General features: G+C 44.7%; 1 protein-coding gene across 1 annotated transcript in view; it reads right to left on the bottom strand.

Annotated features, from left to right (window-relative positions):
* The window catches only part of LOC112548363 (sodium-driven chloride bicarbonate exchanger-like), a gene marked incomplete at its 3' end in the record, with an annotated part of 278,971 nt that overhangs the window by 86,167 nt on the left and 172,667 nt on the right, over nucleotides 1-20,137 (bottom strand). The window contains exon 3 of the mRNA XM_025193937.1: nucleotides 12,476-12,622. Within this exon, the coding sequence (XP_025049722.1) occupies nucleotides 12,476-12,622 (147 nt within the window). The remainder of the gene's footprint in view (nucleotides 1-12,475; nucleotides 12,623-20,137) is intronic.

Genomic DNA, 20,137 nt, shown 5'->3' with positions numbered 1-20,137 from the left:
GGGGCGGTCACAAACCCAGTTTACACAAGTCCTAACAGAGCACTATCATCTCTGTCAGATTTAACACTTTTCTCAGGTGACCATGGCTGTTACCTTGACCTTTTCAGAAAAGCTCCTGTTCTTAAAGCCCTCGCAGTCCACATGCTTCTTAAACAAACAAACAAACAAACCAACCAACCACACACTGATACTTTTACAAGCATAGTTTAATCATGAAAGACCCATTTTATGGACCACAGGTAAAGAGGCACCTAGAACAGTAGGTCATTAAAATCCATGCATATATCAATATAAAGGAACCGGCACCAATCTACCAGAACAAAAACTTACTTAAAATGGAGACTTTTTAGCTTGAAGCAATAGATGTCTTGCTTCCAGAAAAAAGTAAAGTAACAAAATGTACATGAAGGCATTTTAGTCTTAGTGGATAACTTTGCTAGAATCACCCAAGCTTACCCTACTATCAACATGTCAGGCAAGACTGTGACAGACAAGACACTCAATTAGTTTGCTTTAAAATTTTGTTTCCAAAAAAAGATTAATCATGGCCAAGATGTGGAGTTTGAAAGTAATTTGTTCTAAAGGTTACAGCGCTCCCACGAAACTGGAACATTTCAGAGAACCACATGCCACCCAGAAGGTAACGGGCAATTAGAAAACTATGACAATGTTGGTAGGGGGAAAAAAAAAATAGACTGTATATACTAAAGTAACCTATGCCATAAAATGATGCTTCAAAGTTTTGCTCTTTCTATATATTGTATGGAAAATTATTTCATTTACCTAAAAACTCTGAATCTGTACCTACATACCATAAATAATCTACTGAAAAAATGGAAACAGCAGACAAAAGAAGCTTATATCTCAGCATCAAAACATTCACCAGAACACATTACCTATGGAAATAGTATGGAGATGGAGACCTCTTACACAGGAGACAGAATATGTGTCAAGATTTTTTCAGAAAGAACAAGCCATTTGAAATCCTATTGGAAAGGTAAGATCTGGATGGAATTGGAAAGAAAAGAGGATAATCCAAGCCTATGAAGTAAAAGTAGAAGATGGAAAAGGATGTGGTGGAGTTCTTCATTGCCATCTTTAACTTTAGTTCCCTGTGATTTCTAACCCTTGCATTTAATACTGCCTTCTGAGGCACTACAGGGCAAGACAAAGAACAAGAAAAACTAGTGCAACAAGAATTAAATCAGGACAGGAGACACACTCCAGTGCTTACAACTTGTTTTATCTACTTGGGCATTACTCTGCAGGACTTCACTTGATCCAGGTGGTCCCTTCTAGACCTATGTTCCTATACTATTGGTTTAATTATATTACTTCAATTATCCCTGACTAATTTTCCCTGTGGACACTTATTTGAAACAATAGTTGAACTTATGTTACTCACGCAGACAAATTTTGCAATCCTCAGAGTAAGCATCAGGCTCTCCGTCAGATAAGTAATTAATTGAAAAGTCTCAGTTAAAGAGCACATACCAGACTAGTACTGGGCAGGTCATACAACATCATCTCAGGCTCTGCTTTCAATGCCCTGTTAGGCAATGGAAAATGTAAAGTGGCATTATCAAAACACCCCAGCTGTTCCAGGCCTGGCTGGAGCCCTACAGTCCCTCTATTTACAGGCCATCATTAACCAAAACAATCCCCAAAATCACCACATCAAACTCTCATATACAATTATAAGAAATAATATCCAAAACACTGAGAAAACCTTATAACATGCCACAGTAAAAGGCAAGGAGAGAAGGGTATCAGTCATGACATATCACTACAACAATAGAGAAGTATTTAGTTAACATGTACAAAGAAGATAGGAAAAGGATCATACTTCACACTACAGAGAAAGACCAAAAAAACCCCAAAAAGCAGTCTATGCCAAACTGACATACAGGAAAAAAATCCCTCCTGACCTCAAATTGGTGATCAGTTTGACCCTGAGTGGAAGAGCAAGCCTCTCAAGCATGGAATGCTTGGGTTTCTAGTACTGAAGGGAGCATTAACACACCTCAGTTAAAATGTCCCAGCCTGAGCTGGGGCTGTGACAATGCCTCAAAACAAGGCAAAACACTGTCCCTCCCCTCCCCACCACAGGCCTGCCAGAAAGCAGAAGCATTCACAATAAGAAACAAAATTCCTTCCTAGCTCTAACTAATCCAGGGTCCCAAGCAAGGTAACTAGATGCAACATAATAGACAACTAACCTAAGTACAGGCAGTCAAAAAGTCAAAGTCTCATTTGAGACAATCTTTGCAGGACAGTCTAAACTGTGTAAATTGAACCGATAAGCAAGTGAACAGACGTTCATTTTTGCTTCTGGGAATGCAGCCACGTGCCTGCAGTGGCTCAGGCCGGAAGCTGGGGAGCAGCAGAGTGCACCTCCCTGCTCGGTTGGAGCAAATAGCTTGAGCCAAGGCTAGCCCTCCAACCGTGCAAGGTGCAAAGCTTGTGAGCTGTGAGTTAACTTGAATCTGGAGGACAGGATCTGTGTTACAGATTTAAATCAGTTTCCAATCACTTATACCAGTTCATGTGTACTTTCTGTCCCTAGCCCTAATATTGCACTCAGGATAGCCACAGGCAGCATCTGAGACACAGTGGGCATTACAGTTGAATGGGTACAGCTACAATAGAGTGACGGTTGTACCAAAGAATATTTATTCAGTCCATATACGTAGCAAAATCTAAAAAATTAGAATGCTCTCCTGCATCCTTTTCAAAGGGATTCTCGATCCACCCCCCCCACCAAGTAGAAAGGCAGTATAACTTTTCAAGTCCATGTAATTTGTGACAGTAAAAAAAAAAAAGTAGCAGAGGACAAGGCTACTGTAATACTATTACAATAGAATACAAGATTGATATAGTTGAGTACCTTTATTATACCTTGGAGATGGAAATGAAAGTCTTAAACAGCATTAGAGCATATTGTATGAACTGTAGGCAACACAGAGGTGCAAAGGAATGCAGCAGACCATTCACTTTGTTTTCTATTTCCAGACTTCTTTCTGGTTTAAGTTAAACCAGAGTCCCCCAGCATGCTCTCTGGGCTGGGCTGGGCTCTCTGCTCCAGGAGAGGTGGGCTGGCCCCACCCCTCTGCTCCTTAGCTAGAGCAGGGACAAGGCTCTGGCTCTGGCCAGATACTGGCCCCTGGAAGGGATCAGGAAATAAATTTATCCACCCCCTCCCTCCCTTGTCCCACTGGTGCAAACCTGCATTTCTCCGCTGGCTGTTTCAGTACCAGGGGTATGGACAACCCCAGCAGTAGCTTGCAGGGAACTGGCCTGGGAGGGGGTTTAATTTCCCCTTCCCCGTTCCACCCGCATGGACCTGAGCCAGGGTGTTCCTGATGCCACAGCAGTGGGGATGGGCCAAGGTGCAGCCAAACACCAGCCGGCATGGCCCCTGAGGCAGACAGGGCAAGGAGTGGAGTTATTCCCCCCTCTACCTCTACTAACCCTGGGAGACTGCAGCTGGGGTCTGCCTACTCCCATCGCCGTGACCACTGATCACTCCCTGTGTGGGGCAAGCAGCAGGATAAAGCCCCCTCTTGCCCCCTCTGCCAGGCCCTGGAGGGAGGGGAGAATAACACTCCCCTCCCTGTCCCCTCATCTAAAGAGCCCTGCCAGTTGGCCTCTGGCTGGGCCTCTGACCCTGCCACTGGGGAGGCAAGGGAGCAGGGCCCTGATGGGGCAGCAGCCCATCCTGGTGTTAGGGGAGCCTCTTCCCTACAGGGGGTTGCGAGTGGGGCGTCAGAGCTTTCATGGACTGCATGGGGCAAGCGGCAGCACCAGGGCTTGGAGGGGGCCATAGTTCCCCAGGTCCCCTGAGCACCACTGCGACTCAACCTGTGCAGTCTGCAGCAGCTCCTCCACCCCACAACGTGGTCCCCTTCCTGGGAAGAGGCTCATGCACCAAGACATCATGACATGGGCTGCAGCCCCTGTCAGGGTCACTCCCCCCTTGCTGCTCCAGGGGCAGGGATGGGGGCCAGAGGATGGCTGGCATGGCCCCCTTAGGCAGGGGGAGGAGGGTTATTTCCCCCCTTTGCCCCTGGGAGACCACAGCAGGGTCTGCATGTCCCTACCACTGCCATTGCCACTCAGTCCCTTTAGGGAGCGAGCAATGAAATAAGCCCCCTCTGCCAGACACCAGAGGGAGGGGGAAATAACCCCCCTTCCTGCCCCTCCCACCTAAGGGGGTCATTCTGGCCGGCCTCTAGCCTCACCCCACCCTGACACTAGCCCCACCCCACCCTGCCCTTCCTTGTTCCCCTCCCCCCCAGCTGGGAAGAGGCCTGCACTCCCCAGACATCATGACTGGGGCTGCTGCCCCATCAGGGCCCTGCCCCTCGCCATTCCAGCAGTAGAGTCAGGGGCCCAGACAGAGGCCAGCCAGCAGGGCCTCTTAAATGATGGGGCAGGGAGGGGGATTATTCCCCACTACCTTCAGTGTCTGGCAGAGGAGGCAGGAAGGGTGCTTATCCCACCACTCACCCCACACAGGGAGTAAGCAGTGGTGGCAGTTGGGGTAGGCAAACCCTGGCTGTGGTCCCCTCAGGGCAATGGTGGTAGAAGGGGGTATACCCCACTCCCTGCCTCCTCTGCCTCAGGGGCCATGCTGACCAATGTTTGGTAGAAAGGTGATAAAAAATGTTCTGGCTTCTGAATTGTGCTTGATCAGGGAGTCAGTAGGGCTAGAGACAGACATTCAAAAAGCTGGAGATTGAATTGATTCAATCTTTGCAGGTTAGTCTAACCTATCTAGATTGAACCAATTTGCAAGTGAAAAGACATTCATGAAATGCAGGCACGTGCTTGCAGTGGCTCAGTCCAGGCGCTGGGGGGCACTAGAGCAGCCCTTGGCGGCAGGGAAGCTGTGCTGAGGGGCATGGCCAGCCCTGGCAGTAGCCTGGAGTGAACTGGTCAGGGAGAAGGTTTAATTCACCCCTCCCTGTCCCACTGGCATGGACCTGAGCCAGGGTCCTCCTGGTGCTTCCCCCTCAGTGCCGTAGCAGCGGGGCCAGGGCACCTCTCACATTCAGACTTCATTAATTATCTGCAGAGTTTCACCTGGTGAGATTACTCTATCCAGGGCTCTGAGGACTACAGCTGTGTGGTGTTTTAAAACACTACACTTGTTCTCTGTAGTTTGTCCAGCTGGTCTCTCTGAGCACTTTAAGATGCTGAATAAGACCTGAGGGCCAATTGAAGAGGGATGATGATTTTTTGGGATGCTATTTTGTTTACTAGGTGAGCCTTTAAAAAAAAGTAATGGGCCAGTTTCTGATTTGTTAGTTAGTTATAAATGGGTCACATTTTCTATATCTGCTTAGGCGGAGGTATCCATAGCCAAAGAATTCCAAAATAGAAAGGCTGAGTGCTCCATTACCACAAAGAGCCAGAAAAATGTAATAATGTGGGAGGCTCCTGGGTAGGAGATTACTCACTTATTTTCTGCTCATGAAATCTGTTGTCTTTCTGCTCACAGGGAAGTGTGAAATACTGGCCGTTTGGCTAAACAGAGAACTATATATAGATCTTAATGCAAAGAAATTTGTTAATACATTTATCTTCAGGCCAAGAATCTTCACAGAAAAAGTAACAGCAAATTTGCTAAATATAATTTATGTTTATTAGTTTAATGCCTTGCTTTCTGTTTGCTTAGTTGTTGAGCAGTCATGAATCTTCTTGTCTGAGCGGCTCAGCCTTCATTTGTTCCAGTTTCTCTATTGTTCACCTTTTGCATCTCAAACTTCTATCATTTCTTCTTTCATACTGTACTGCTTCTAAACATCTGCTAATTTGCTCTCATCACAAAAGTTCTCATTTATTTTACTGACATACTTCAAAGCACTGTTATCCCTCATTTGGTCTCACAACACCTATTTTCTCTATCTTTCTTCTTGCACTTTTTAGTTGTTGAAATTCTTCATTTCTTCTGTTGCAAAAAATACACTTCCTACTGTTAGGAAACAGTGGTTTTAAAGAAATATGAAGTAGGGCTGACCATGTCTGTATGCTTCTTTAGTCCACAGTGATTCATAATTTAGGAGATAATTTGACTCTGCTTGCCTAATCACAGATTTGCTCTTCTGGGCCAGAATGTGCCCACTAACTGAACAGGCATACAGCAGCAGGTCAAAGCAAAGGGTCTTTTATTGCCCTTGCACTCCAACTTTCAGGGACTAGACACTTTTATAACATATGGTTATGGGGCCCAAAGGTACTGCATTGATTAGTGTACTTAGTTTCTGTGAGGGGACGATAGGTTTCCCTCCATCCCAGCAAGGACAGCATCCTACCCGCAAAGGAAAAGCACACTGCTTGGTTCCCCTGGGGACACTGAGATAGCTTGACTCCACCATCCTCAGCATAGGGATGTGATTATGTGTCAATATTATGCCGAAAGGGATCTTTGCTTTGCTTTACCTCAACATCATTTAATCCTTCTTAAGCACTAAATAACTTTAAGCTTCCCTTTCCAAATAAGATCCTGCTCATTCTAGGCTCCTGCCAGCTGGCAGTGTTCTTGCAAGTATTTCCTCAGCCTTACACAAAGAATGTTTTGGGTCTGGGAGACTTCTGGGCTGCCTTTGGCCCAGGACTGTATCTTGCTTTGCTACTGCCTTAGCGAAGAGGCAATTTGTGGCAAAGATTTCACATCTGATAGAATGAGAAAATGTTTTGGGGACAGATTTTTTTTTTTTTTTTTTTTTTTTACGGTAGACACTAAAAATGGCTCGGCAGACTGAATCTTATGTGAAGAGATTATTACGCAAATTATGAGAGCTCAGATATGCAATAAGTGTCACAAGTGTGTGATAAATGAATTTATCTCATGCATTTTCCCTTTATCACAAAGAAATCTCTGCATGTGTGAGAGAGTACTGGACAGAACATTTCTCTCTTTGGTAAATTGCTTTTTGTTCAAATAAAACTCAGGAATCCAGTGAAACGAACATTTCAAGGATATTAAGGCAAAGCTTCAACCTTATGAATTTGAAATATGTTTCATTTTCCTCTTTTTACTCTCGCTGTGGATGTGATAGATATTCTGGAAGTGACAGTACATAGTGAGTGCCCTTCATATGCAAGCTTTAATTGTTTATGAGGCACTATGGCACTTCAGTAAGAAAGAAGCTATCTAAAAATGTATTGTCTTGTATTGTTCTTTACTGTGAACTGGAAATGAGACACTAATGTTCCCTGATATAGTTGTCCTATCAACAATTGTTTTTAACTTTTTTAACTCTGGCCTCATTACTGCTGCCATAATTACACAGTACTAACTAACAAACCCTACTCTTCCTCAACAGGAAGACATATGAAAAGTTGGATTTTTATTAGGAAGAAACAGGAACTTGTTAAAGGTAGAAAACTAGAACAGCTATTACAGGAATAGGTGATAAAACTCTAAAAAATGCTGGGGGAAAAATTGGAACTTCTCAGCTACTACCTTCGATAGAGAAAGAATAGCCAACTCATCCAGAATTCTTCCTGGAGGCTCCCAGGCAGCAGCTGTCCAGAATATCACCATGGAAGCAATTCCCTTTTTTATTCAGTAATCTATGTCCCAGCACTTACAATTTAGTTTACAAAATTTAATCCCTCTGATGCTTGATCCATGTCAGGAACAGGGTGGCCATCTGTAGCTTGCTTAAACTGGATTTCCTCATTCTAGGAGGCGGAAAGGATACGTCTATTTCTGTCAGCTACCTAAGGAAGCACCAGAGCAGAAACTTGGCCATTTCATTCCTCCATCTTACTTGTTCCAGATGTCCAAAAAATCCAGTTTAAAAGCACATCAGGAATCCTACCCTCTAGCTTTTTGGAAACTCAATTTGCAGCAAGATTTCTCAAAATTCAATAAACTATACTCATTGCTTCATCTCCTAATACTGAAAAGCAGTGGTGCTGTGCCATCCATAATTTTAAAAGGCACATCACAAGTGTTTTTGACTCTCTGCACCCTAGATTCATGCCTTATCAGTCCTAGGTGAAATCCATCCCTGTGCAGAGTGGCAGTACAATACCTATGTAATAGGGCTGTGTGAAGCTTTGGTTGCCGATTCAATTTGGAGGAGATTTGGCCCAATTCGGAGGCAGAATCTCCAAATCTGAATTGAAATCGGGAGACCAATAAAAAGTTCTGAATTGATCTGAAGCCTCCAAAATGATTCAGAGGAGATTCAGAGATTTGGGCAGTCCCTGCTTGCTGCCGCAGGGAGCTGGAACTGGATTCTCTGCTGGTAAGTAGGGGGCAAGGGGAAGGAGACAATGGGGAGGCCCCCACTAGGCCCCATCCTCTGCCTGCTCCCTGAGCACCCCCCCGACTGCTCTCCCAGCCCTGTCAATGGCTGCCCCACCCAGCCCCAGCATCCCACAGTTTAAAAAAAAAAGCCCTGCATTCACCAGCTGCTGCAGTGGCTGTCAGGGCCTCTGGGGGCTCATGGCAGAACCCCCCAACACAGCATGGGGCAGTGCGGGGCAGCAGGGATCACCCCCCCAACCTGGCAGGAGCCAATGAGTGTGAGGCTTTTTTTTTTTTTTTTTACATGCTTGATGCTGGGCCTGAGTGGGGCAGCCATTGATGGGGCTGGGAGAATGGGTGGAGGATGGGGCCTGTTTGATTCAGAGATTCAGCTGATTCAGCAGTAGGCGAAGCTCCGAATCATATTTGGCTGAATTGATTTGAATCACCTAATCAAATCACTGTCCCCCAAATCAGCTGAATCCAACTCCAAAGTGAATAGGCCTGTGCAAAGCAGCTCATACTGTGTAATGCTTAAACAAAATTCCAGTGGTGTGGATGCCTTCTACTGCTAGTGTGCACAGAAATGAATTTTACTCAGTTATTTTATGGTATAAATGACCAGTTATTTCAAGGTATAAAAATTATTTTTAAGGTATAAAAATTAAACACACTATCTTAATAATAAGTTATGGTATGGGGCTGAATGAAAGGTATCCTCTAGCTTTAACTACACATACACGTGATGTGCAATACTTTGCACTGACATTTTGAGGAATTCACTTCACTATGGTGTCCCTCCCTCTCTTTTCTTTTGGACCATATTTACACACAAATATAAACATGCATGCAAATTCTTTCTTTTAAGAGGTCCTTCATTTTAGTCTGAAAATTATTCATGCTCCCCACATATTTGGTGTCTCCTCAGTTCTACTGCTGACAATTATTAACATCAGAAGTGAAAGGGAGGTCACAGGAAGAGAATGATTTATACCAGTGGTGCTCAACATTTGACCCCACAGTGGCACTGCTCCCTCCTGCCAAGTTTTTGGGCCCATGGAAAGCCCCACAGGCCAGATAACATGGTGCTGCAAGCTGCATCTAGCCCACAGGCTGGAAGTTGAGTACCCCTGATTTACACCAAATGGTTGGATTCCCTGGGATTTAAAACTTCCTGCAGGTATCTCTTATTTTGCATTACACACACTGTCTACCACCTCAGTTGGAAATTATGATTGGCTCACACACACCTACACACGAATCAAAAACTATATTTTCAGATAAATTTTCTTCCCAAGTTAGGAAAAAAAACCTCCTGAGGTTCTTGGGTGCATCTACATGAGATACTTAATGAGCGTTAGATTAAGTCTACTGCACATTAGCACAGTGTTTGCCAGTCACGCTAATGTGCAGTAGACTTAGTCTAATGCACATTAATGTCACAAAAATGCATTTATCTGCACTAATGCACAGTAGCACTAATTACGGTGCATAAAGTTACTACCTGTAATAACAGGTACCATCTTAATGCACCATAATTACAGTACATTAATGAACATGTAGATGCACCCTTTGAGAACAGTCACGTACTGTTATTTGTACTGAACTGTACCAAATAGTAGTGTTTTAATATATGCACGGGTTTAAAGGGTGCAGGATAAAACTAGTAAACTCATTATTACTTGTGATACTGGAAAGAGACACAAACCTCAGTTTCAGGAAGTTAAAGATTCAAGGCAAGTTTTTAAAAAGAGATATTGCCCATTTAGTCACCTGAGCAAAATTACAAGACTGAAGTGGGAGCTGCGCTCATTCCTGACCATTTCTGAAAACATGCTTCCTGCAGGTATCTCTTATTTTGCATTACACACACTGTCTACCACCTCAGTTGGAAATTATGATTGGCTCACACACACCTACACACGAATCAAAAACTATATTTTCAGATAAATTTTCTTCCCAAGTTAGGAAAAAAAACCTCCTGAGGTTCTTGGGTGCATCTACATGAGATACTTAATGAGCGTTAGATTAAGTCTACTGCACATTAGCACAGTGTTTGCCAGTCACGCTAATGTGCAGTAGACTTAGTCTAATGCACATTAATGTCACAAAAATGCATTTATCTGCACTAATGCACAGTAGCACTAATTACGGTGCATAAAGTTACTACCTGTAATAACAGGTACCATCTTAATGCACCATAATTACAGTACATTAATGAACATGTAGATGCACCCTTTGAGAACAGTCACGTACTGTTATTTGTACTGAACTGTACCAAATAGTAGTGTTTTAATATATGCACGGGTTTAAAGGGTGCAGGATAAAACTAGTAAACTCATTATTACTTGTGATACTGGAAAGAGACACAAACCTCAGTTTCAGGAAGTTAAAGATTCAAGGCAAGTTTTTAAAAAGAGATATTGCCCATTTAGTCACCTGAGCAAAATTACAAGACTGAAGTGGGAGCTGCGCTCATTCCTGACCATTTCTGAAAACATGGCCTCGTGTGTTAATTCTTAGTTTAGTTCTTATCTATTCCGAGTTCTGGATATTCAAGCTAATGCTCTTTCTTAAGCATTTCAAAACAAGTTTGAACACTATATTTTTCCAATATATTATCTGTAAAACTTATTTCTCCTACTACGCTTTAAAATATGAACTGTGGTAAAAAGCTAATACTTTTTTATGTTAGCTAGCTGTATTTTCCATAGATTTGAAACATACAAGCCTTTCAAGTAATTTATACATCCCTGTGGTAAATGAAATGTTAAATCTAGAGACCCAAATTAGCCAGTTTTCTTCCTCAATATTAATTCTTCAAGGAAGTATATTTTTCCTTTAAATTCTTACGAAATTTTTAAAAAAATCCCTTCTTGGTTTTTCATCTCTAACACATTTGACTGTGAAATATTGAAATATTTGAAGTTCTTTAAATACACTTAAGCCTCACAGTTTATAATATACTTCAAAGCTTTCCACATGAAATTTAAAATGCAAACCAAAATAAATGGTCTTATAATGACTACTCTCTAACCTACAATTACACTGGCACTTACATTTCCCCAATGAACTAAAATATTCTTTTGTACAAGACTATCACAGTTTTCTACACATGCTTCTGTTATATTTGCTGTATTTATTATCATGCCCCAAATACCTTAAATGTATATGTATTTCTTTGATTTTTGTACTACAAATAATAATCTTATAAGTAAACCATCTAGAAATACACTTAAAAACCACACTTAATAGTGGTTCAAGTAAACACTACATTTGAAGTAAAACAATCATTCACTACATACAAAAGATTATAAGAATGATCCTGAATCTTTTTCCCCAACAGATCTTAAAGATTCTGCTAAAGCAGATAACCAGGTAAAATCAGTGGAAATGCATATTCTCTTTTGCACTTGCACACCTAGGTAAATCAGAAGAAACTTAACTGAAGTTAATGGAGTTACACTAGCATAAGACCAGCATGAGAAGAGAAACAAGATCACTTTGGACGAAGGTAATTCATAGCTTGAAACTGCCTACTGTTTTCACTGGTTTTCGCTAAAGTTTGACTAGTTTATTTAAGATTTGGTAAGCTCACTTGTAGTGCTTCTGGAAGAAGATGGAAGAAATTTCAGCTGAAAAGGTCTGCCTCCTTGCCTTCAAGGCCTGAGTTAAGTGACTGGTCTCACAATTCCACCCTATGATCTAATGTGAGGATGGAAGCAAGGTTCAGATTCTGTATCAAATCGATTGTTATCAATCGGTGTGGCTCCTTTGCCATCAGTGTGACTACACTTATTCAGGACCTGGCTCTCTGTTTCAATATTAGAATTACGGTAGTAGGAAAAAAAATTTAGACATTACTTCTTTTCTTTACATTGTATAGAAGCAGAAAAAGCTTTTTATTGAATGCCTAGTGCTGCTATACATAACTTATCACCATTATCACCACATAAACCCCTTATGATAGTATGCTAAAGTCCCAGTGATAAGTATTCCCACACATTCATTCCCTTATGTTTGAACCTTCCACTGATCACAACAGGACAAAATATTTAATGTTTAAAATTTTAATTAATATTTGAAAAGCTTTAGACTGTGACCTCAAATGTACCTCTGTCAATGCTTTCCAAAATATGTCAGGAGGATAAGGTGCACCATGTCAAACTATCATTAAAAGTTCCATGCAAAAAGAAAAAGAAACCTCACCAAAAGGAGGAGACTCTCTCCCATCCTCCAATCCTGAATCTCGTTCTCTGTCTCTCTTTCTGTGTTTGTGACCACGGTGCCGATGACGTCGGTGACTTTTTCTTCCACCTAGTGGTACATGAACTCCAATGAACAATGTTCGGTGACCTGCAAAGAAAGAGTTACATTTTTAAAAGAGACCTTGTAATATATGATGTTCCCTTGCAATACTAAAATGTCACTGATACACAATTCCCAATTCTGAGAGAACCCAAAACTGGACCACTGATGCTGTAGAGACAGGTCACTCGAATTATATAGAGACAGACAGATATTTGACAAGGTGTCCCAACTGTGTATTTCAGAGTGGCAATACAAAGTGAACCTGGGTTCTCCTTGCATTGTCCATTCAGGGAAATTATTATTCGGTTTATTTGTGCAGGAACTTTATGCATACTGAAGGCATATATGAGCCAAATCCTGACACCATCCATGTGCAGAACTCACTGAAGACTGTGGAAATACTGTACTAAGAGGTCAGGGTAAGTTCTGAAACCTGGCCAGCAAAATTCCTACACAGTCCAAACATAAATATTAATGTGCCTTATACACAAATACATAGTGGGTAGCTGTGGCAGGGCTCTTAGTGAGCCTGCCCCTTTAACAGGACCAGCAACCTGCAAGTCATGAAGGGGGCTAAGGAGAGCCTCACCTGATAGGCAAAGGGCTGGGCTTAGCCAGGAGATAAACTGGCAAAACAGGCAGTAAGATCTTGGAGGCGAAGAAGGACTGGACTTGGCCAGGAGATAAGCCCAGACCATGAAGCAAGTGGACAGCAAGATCTTGGAGGCTGCTGAGCGAGGGTCATTATGCAGCCAGGCTGCAGCTAAGACAGGCTGCAGGTGTGGCAGTAAGCAATCAGAGACCACATGATCAGGGAAGGGCTGGGTTTGGACAGGTATAATCCCCAGCCCTGAGTTGAGCCAGCAGTAGGCCATGGAGACAGCAAGGTGGCTCTAGCTGTGGGTTAAGAGTGAGCAGCACCAGCCTGGCCCAGGGTGGGATGGGGACTGTGGGTTGGGAGTGAGTGGCACTGGCAGGGCAGGGTTCTGTGGGTCAGCAGTGAGGGGCAACAGCAGGGGTGGGGGGCTGCCTGTGGGTTGGGAGTGAGGAGCACCAGCATAGCTTGGGGGGCAGGGACTGTGAGTCAGAAGTGAGGAGCACTGGCAGGGCTAGGGGTCTGCAGGTTGGGAGTAAGGGGCAGCAGCAGGGATGGGGGTGCTGTGGATTAGGAGCTAGGGGCACTGGTAGGGCCAGGGAGCTGTGGGTTGGGATCGAGGTGTCCCCCTGACAATAGTCCTCTTTTTTGGAACTGGAAATATGGCAACTCTACCCTGGAGCAGCCTCCTGTTGGTAGACATAAAATACATCAAGGCATGGCAGGAGAGCAAAGGGGGTGACTGTCCCCAGGAAGTAAGCAGGGTAAAAAGGATTTTGGGGGGTCTTCAGGGGCTACATGGCCACCCCTGGAGATGTTCCCTGATATAGTAGCTTAAACTGTTTTCATTAAAAAATGTAAATGTCCACCTTGCCACTGGATCACCCTTGACTCTTGAGCCTGTGGAATTTTAGATTGCTGATCAAGCCCCAGAGATTCGGGTTCACTTATGTGGTAAAACAGAAAAATAGCACAATAAAGCATTTGAAAGCAGGAATAATATGACAGTATGCCACAAAATGGGGCAAAGATGGGAAAGGAAACAGTCATGATTTATTACATGCTGGTCTCCTACATTCACTTCACAGTGATATATTTTCATCTCTCTCTGAGTGTTCACCTTAAATATGATATCTTTTCCCTTGAAAATAAACATGGCATGGCTAGCGGATAATTGTTGCTTTGCTGTAATCATTTACATGTGTCAATCATATGAAAAGGTCAGGTACATTAAGCTGTGAAAGCATGTGATCTGATCTCTAATCCCATGGAGACTCCAGCAGGGGCAGAAAACACAGCAAAGCATCATTTGTCACAATACATCAAAGAAATTCAAGACTGACAGGAATCTTCTGCAGAAGCAGAAATAAACAAGTAGTAGAAAAAGCTCCTGGTATAGTATTAAAGCACTGGCTTACATCCTCAGTTTTGTTTCTTATATAAATAAATTTAGTGGAGAATTAGAAAGCACTACCACTGATTTCAGTAAAAATGTCCTTTTTTTATATTTGTGGAGATTTTGAATCAAAGCTATGACCTCAATCTGAGTATTTCTTTGAGATTTTGTTTTGTTTTGTATCCTTTACTCACAAGATATAATTTACAGAGAATGGATGCTTTTTTAAAATGCACTGCAATCAGTGGTGCAAGAAAATATTAAAAAGTTACTATAAAAAGAATTTACTGCTGATGTGAACACGTATTTCTTATTTCCTTGCTAGAGACAATTCAGAACTCAATATAAAAAAAAGAGGTTGCCCTACCTAAAACTGTAATCACTTCTAAAGGCACCAAAAATTACCTTTTTATTTAATGTAATCAATGCTCTATGAAAGTCTAAGTCGGATTTCCTAGTGTGGTGCCAGTTAAATATTAGAGACGTGTGGCAGGAAGTTCCGATTAATACTGTATGCAGGTTCAGACTTCAGTTAATTGAAAAAGTTCTGGACCTGGGATTTTTTAGTCCAGCCTCCTCTCTACTAAATATATTGGCAAATCAGCACAAAACTCAAAGGGAGCTTGCTCTCACATGTACGTCTTCAGACAGAAAAAAATCAGTTTGCCTACAAAGATTATTTAGGAAACTGGAAATACACGGAAATAACACAAACAGACTTAGTTATCCTTGCTGAAAGTTCACTGAGCCCAATAGGGCAATGCCAGGGATATAAGTGTAGAAAGAAGCCTATAGGAGATGGTTGTAAAAAGATTATGAGTACATAAGAAGAGAGTTGGGAAATCTACAGGAGAAGTCTACAGAAACAAATATATATATCAACCTGATACAAGAGAAATGGAGAGAAAAAGTGAAACATCTAAACAAAGAGATATAGAGCTCTGGTTTCCTGCATAATTACAGCTACAGCTAAGAAACTGATAATTTAGGAGGAAAAAAGGATTTAGGATTCTAAATTGATGGTGAACGGATAGCAAAAGACAAGTAGAAGAAAAGGAATAAATGGGAGAAGTCAATGGAGCATTAAATGAAACAGCTCTTGATGACAGGGATCAGACAAGTAACTATCCTAGGTCTAAGCTCTCCCCTTTGTTTAACAAATTACAGTAAAAACCACATTATCTGGCACCTTACAAACCACTCTATTAACCAGCATGCTAGCTTTTAAGGTAAAAGTGAAACCAGAAGTGCCCACAGTGGCACAACCCCAGGGCAGAAGCAACCTGTGCTGCGGAGCCCCAACAGCCCCAGGGCATAGCAGCCTGTGCAGGGCCCTCCTCTCTGCCCCCCGCCACACTGATGTGGCAGGAAGGGCGGTGATGCGAACAGGCAAAGATGCCTGTTCGGGCCTCTCAGGTAACCAGCATATTTAGTTATCCAACACCCCCCATTCTCCATGCGTGTCAGATAAAAAAGCTTCTGATGTAATTGAGAAACTATTATAATGTTATCTTCAATCTGTAGGCTTTATGTGCATTATAGGCCTGAGCAGCATGAGCCATGGGTAGCAGACAATGTCATGACTTGACCTGAGCTTGATCTATGTAGCAATGGTGCAAGTTAAGCATGCACTGTCCAAAGCATGACCAAATATTACAAAAACTCTGTTAGTTAAGGGTTGTTATCAAGCTTGGCCATTTTCAAGGGGCTTAGACCAAGTTGCAGAAATGTTTCTGTACCTAGGAGGCTGATGAAGTGAAGTTCATAGGCCCGGATCTGAAAAGTGGTTTGTAAATTCAAACAAGCACCCAGCCTCATCACCAGAACTGAAGCCAACTTCCTAGAGTTCAAAACACAAAACCTGCCAACTATCTGCAGTACCCCCACAAACTGCACACCAGAATCTATCAAAGACAACAATACCCAACTACCTGTGGGGGAACATTCCTTACCAAAAAAACCCTCTGCCTCCAGTCTCTCAGGCCTGATCTTGAGAGGGAACAACTTACAAACCACTTTTCACAGCCAGGCCTATGAACTTGGTCCCTCTTCACTTTTACCTGTGCTGATACATCCCCCTCCCCCCCCCAGCCTGTCCTTCACCCCCTGACACCTCCATTTCCGTTTTCACTGACTGGCTTTCTTGCCTGCATTGCATACCAGGCCAGCCTCTTGCTTCTTTACTATTCTTTCCTTCCATCGAGGACCAGGAGACACACCAACTGCAGGTGCTTCCTCAGCCTGACAAAGGGTTTTTCAACCCAAAAGCCGCCATCCCAGGCAGCTAAGCTGAGCTCACATGGAGCCTCACAATTCCACTGCAACCAGCAAGCCTCAGGCCTGGTAAAGACGTGACAAGTCTGGGCTTTCTCCAGCCAGGACTGTGTGCATGCGTGTGTTAGCTGAAGGTTATGGTGCCTCCTACCCACCTTTCACTAGGGGATCATTGGTCCTGCCATTTACAGGGCTGCTGCACTGCCAGCAGTCCCACCAGGCCTCCCTACCCCAGCAGCATGCAGTTTTAATGGTCATGCCCAGGACCTGGGGCCTCCTCCATCCCCATAGCCCTAGCCCATACCTCCAAGTTCATTAGCATGGGAGCGAGCTCAGCAGGGACATGCTCTTCCCTTGCTGGCTGGTGATGCAGTGAGTGCCCCCTCCAGCTGAGAGCAGGGCATTAACTGGTTTTTAAAAAATGAAAAAAGGAAATAGGTACAGACAGAGTGAGGAGGGTAGCATTCACTCCATTTGCACCTGGAGCTTGGAGAACACCAGCAGTGGGAGGTTCACCTTCAGGAACACCAGCTGCTCCACCAAATCAGGATCCAAGCAAGTGTGGTGGGGTGTCACTACATCCCCAGTGATGCTGACCACCCTCTCACTCGGAACACTGGTTGGTGGACAGGACAGGTGTGTCCCCGGCCAACCGTGCCAAGATCTGGCCACATCTGGCTGTGGCTTGCCCAGTAGGCCAAAGAGTCACACAGCAGCACCTCCACATCCTCGGCAAGATAGGCAGCCACCAAGGCGCGAGCGCTACCTGCCTGACGGTAGAGTCTGGTGACTCTGGACGCCACGATAGAAGCCATGCCCTTGGCCCACGTTGACAGTGCCTGTGGTGGAGGAGGAGACTGGCTGGTGGATAGAGTACTAGCATGGGACAGTGGATCCCCCTGTTCCATGTCCCCCCGCCTCCGCCATTCTGCCTCCATGACTTTCTTTACTAGTGCCTCCGTCCACTAATTTAGAGTTCTACTGCTGCATACGGTGCCCTTCACCCTCAAGTCACACATGGCGTGGACCATACTGGACTGCAAGAGATCAAGCCATTTCCTGATGCCCTCCTTCAGTCATCTTACCAGTGCCTGGATGTCTGGTGACAGTGGCTTGCCCCAGCCAGGAACACTGATCTCCTGGAAGCTCTCCATTTGGCTCTGAAGTTCCCTCACTATGGGGATCACCTGGCTGAGGAGGGCAGCAGCAGCACTGAGGCTCTCAGTGGCCTCAAGGAAGGGCTAGAGGACCACCAAGATCTGGGAGATGGTATCCCACTCAGCTCTGTTCAGGGAGCTGCTGATCCTGATCTCCCTGAGCAAGGCCATCCCATGCTCCACAGCCTCTCTAGCATCAGGTATGTGAAATTCCAATGAGTCTCCACATCCTGCACGATTTTGTGCTGCGGGATGTTCAGCTGTTTGTTTATCCTGCAGCATCTTGCCCTCCTTGATCCTCCAGTGGAAGTAGCCTGCCACCTTCCTGCATTTGGAAATGAGCTTGCTGGTAGTGCTGGCACCATCACTGGCAGCCCTGTCCCCCTCCAAGGCATGCCTGACAACGAGGTGCAACTTGTGTGCCACATAGCGGATGCCAACAAAGTTGGCATCATGGACTGCCTTCACCATATTGGCCCCATTGTCGGTGACCATGAACCCACGGGTGAGCTTGCCCTGCCCAATGAGCCACTCCTGAACCAAGCAGTTCGTGGCCCCCATTATTTCTGTTGCCATGTGGGACTCATCCATCACATTGGCTTGAAGGAGAGCCCACCACCTGACTGGTCACACCAGTGCCCTGGGAGGGAGAGGTAGGCATGATCACCACCCCAGCTGCTCCAGATGTCCAAGGTGAAGTGTAAGGCCACCTGCAGACCTGCTTAGTGCAGCTCCTCCCTCAAGTACTCCCTGTGTGCCTCATACAGGGAGGGCACCACCTACTGAAGGTGGTGTATGCGGGCACTTGGTATGATGGGGCCACAAGCGCCAGGAGCCACCTGAACCCTAGCTGCTCAACTAGGGAGAATGGTAAGCCATCAACAGCAAGCATCTCCCCAAAGCTCTGGGTGATCTTGCTCACCTTTTTAATGCACCATACTTTCTGTCCACCTGTCCCTCACTGTTCCAGGGTGGCCTGTCTCTGCTTTGAGTGGACGGGGGCTTTGGAGTGAGAGGGGGACTTCCCTTTGGGGACACTCCTGCTGGTGCCAAGCTAAGGAGGAGCAAGGGCAAGGGGGTAGTGCCTGCAGAGATGCATCAGCATCCCTGTGGTGCTCATATGTTTTGTTCCCTTGCCCCAACTGGTTTTGGCTGGGCAGTGTAGGCAGATAACATATGTGGGATCATCTGCTAAACTGGCTAACTGCAGCCTTGGCTTCCCCACGATCCGCTGGCTGGGGAATTGGCTCCGTAGTAGGACCCAGAGGGTGGTGGTCGATGGGAGCCAATCATCTTGGTGTGCTGTGACCAGTGGGGTCCCTCAAGGCTCTGTCCTAGGGCCTATACTATTTAACATCTTCATCAATGATGTGGACATTGGTGTCAGAAGCGGACTGGCCAAATTTGCTGATGACACCAAACTCTGGGATAAAGCATCCACACCTGAGGACAGGAGGGTGATCCAGGCAGATCTTGACAGGCTCATGAAATGGGCGGACGAGAACCTTATGGTGTTCAACACTGAAAAATGCAAGGTTCACCACCTTAGGAGGAAAAACATGCAGCATGCTTATAGGCTTGGTAGTGCTACACTGGTGGTGATGAAAGGGACTTGAGGGGTCATGGTTGACCACAAGATGAACATGAGCCTTCAGTGTGATGCTGCGGCCAGTAAAACAAGCAAAACGCTGGCTTGCATTCATAGATGCTTCTCAAGCAACTCCCAGAACATCATTCTCTCGTTGTACTCAGCCTAGGTGAGGCCGCAGCTGGAGTACTGCATCCAGTTTTGGGCTCCACAATTCAAAAAGGATGTGGAGAAGCTTGAGAGGGTTCAGAGGTCAAGAAAACAGACCTTAGGATGAGAGGTTGAGAGCCATGGGGCTCTTCAGCCTGAAAAACCGCAGGCTCAGAGGTGATCTGGTGCCCACCTATAAGTTTATCAGGGGAGCTCATCAGGATCTGGGGGAACGTCTGTTCACCAGAGCATCCCAAGGGATGACAAGATCAAATGGTCACAAACTCCACTGTGACTGGGTGCTGAAGGCACTGGCCGACATAATTGCAGAGCCACTGGCGGGAATATTTGAACGCTCGTGGCGCATGGGCCAAGTCCCGGAGGACTGGAAAAGGGCCAA

This window comes from Alligator sinensis, unplaced genomic scaffold (genome assembly GCF_000455745.1).
Source record: "Alligator sinensis unplaced genomic scaffold, ASM45574v1 scaffold901_1, whole genome shotgun sequence".
Taxonomy (NCBI): domain Eukaryota; kingdom Metazoa; phylum Chordata; order Crocodylia; family Alligatoridae; genus Alligator; species Alligator sinensis.
The sequence above is the reverse complement of the archived record's forward strand: the minus strand, read 5'-3'. Positions and strand labels throughout refer to the sequence as shown.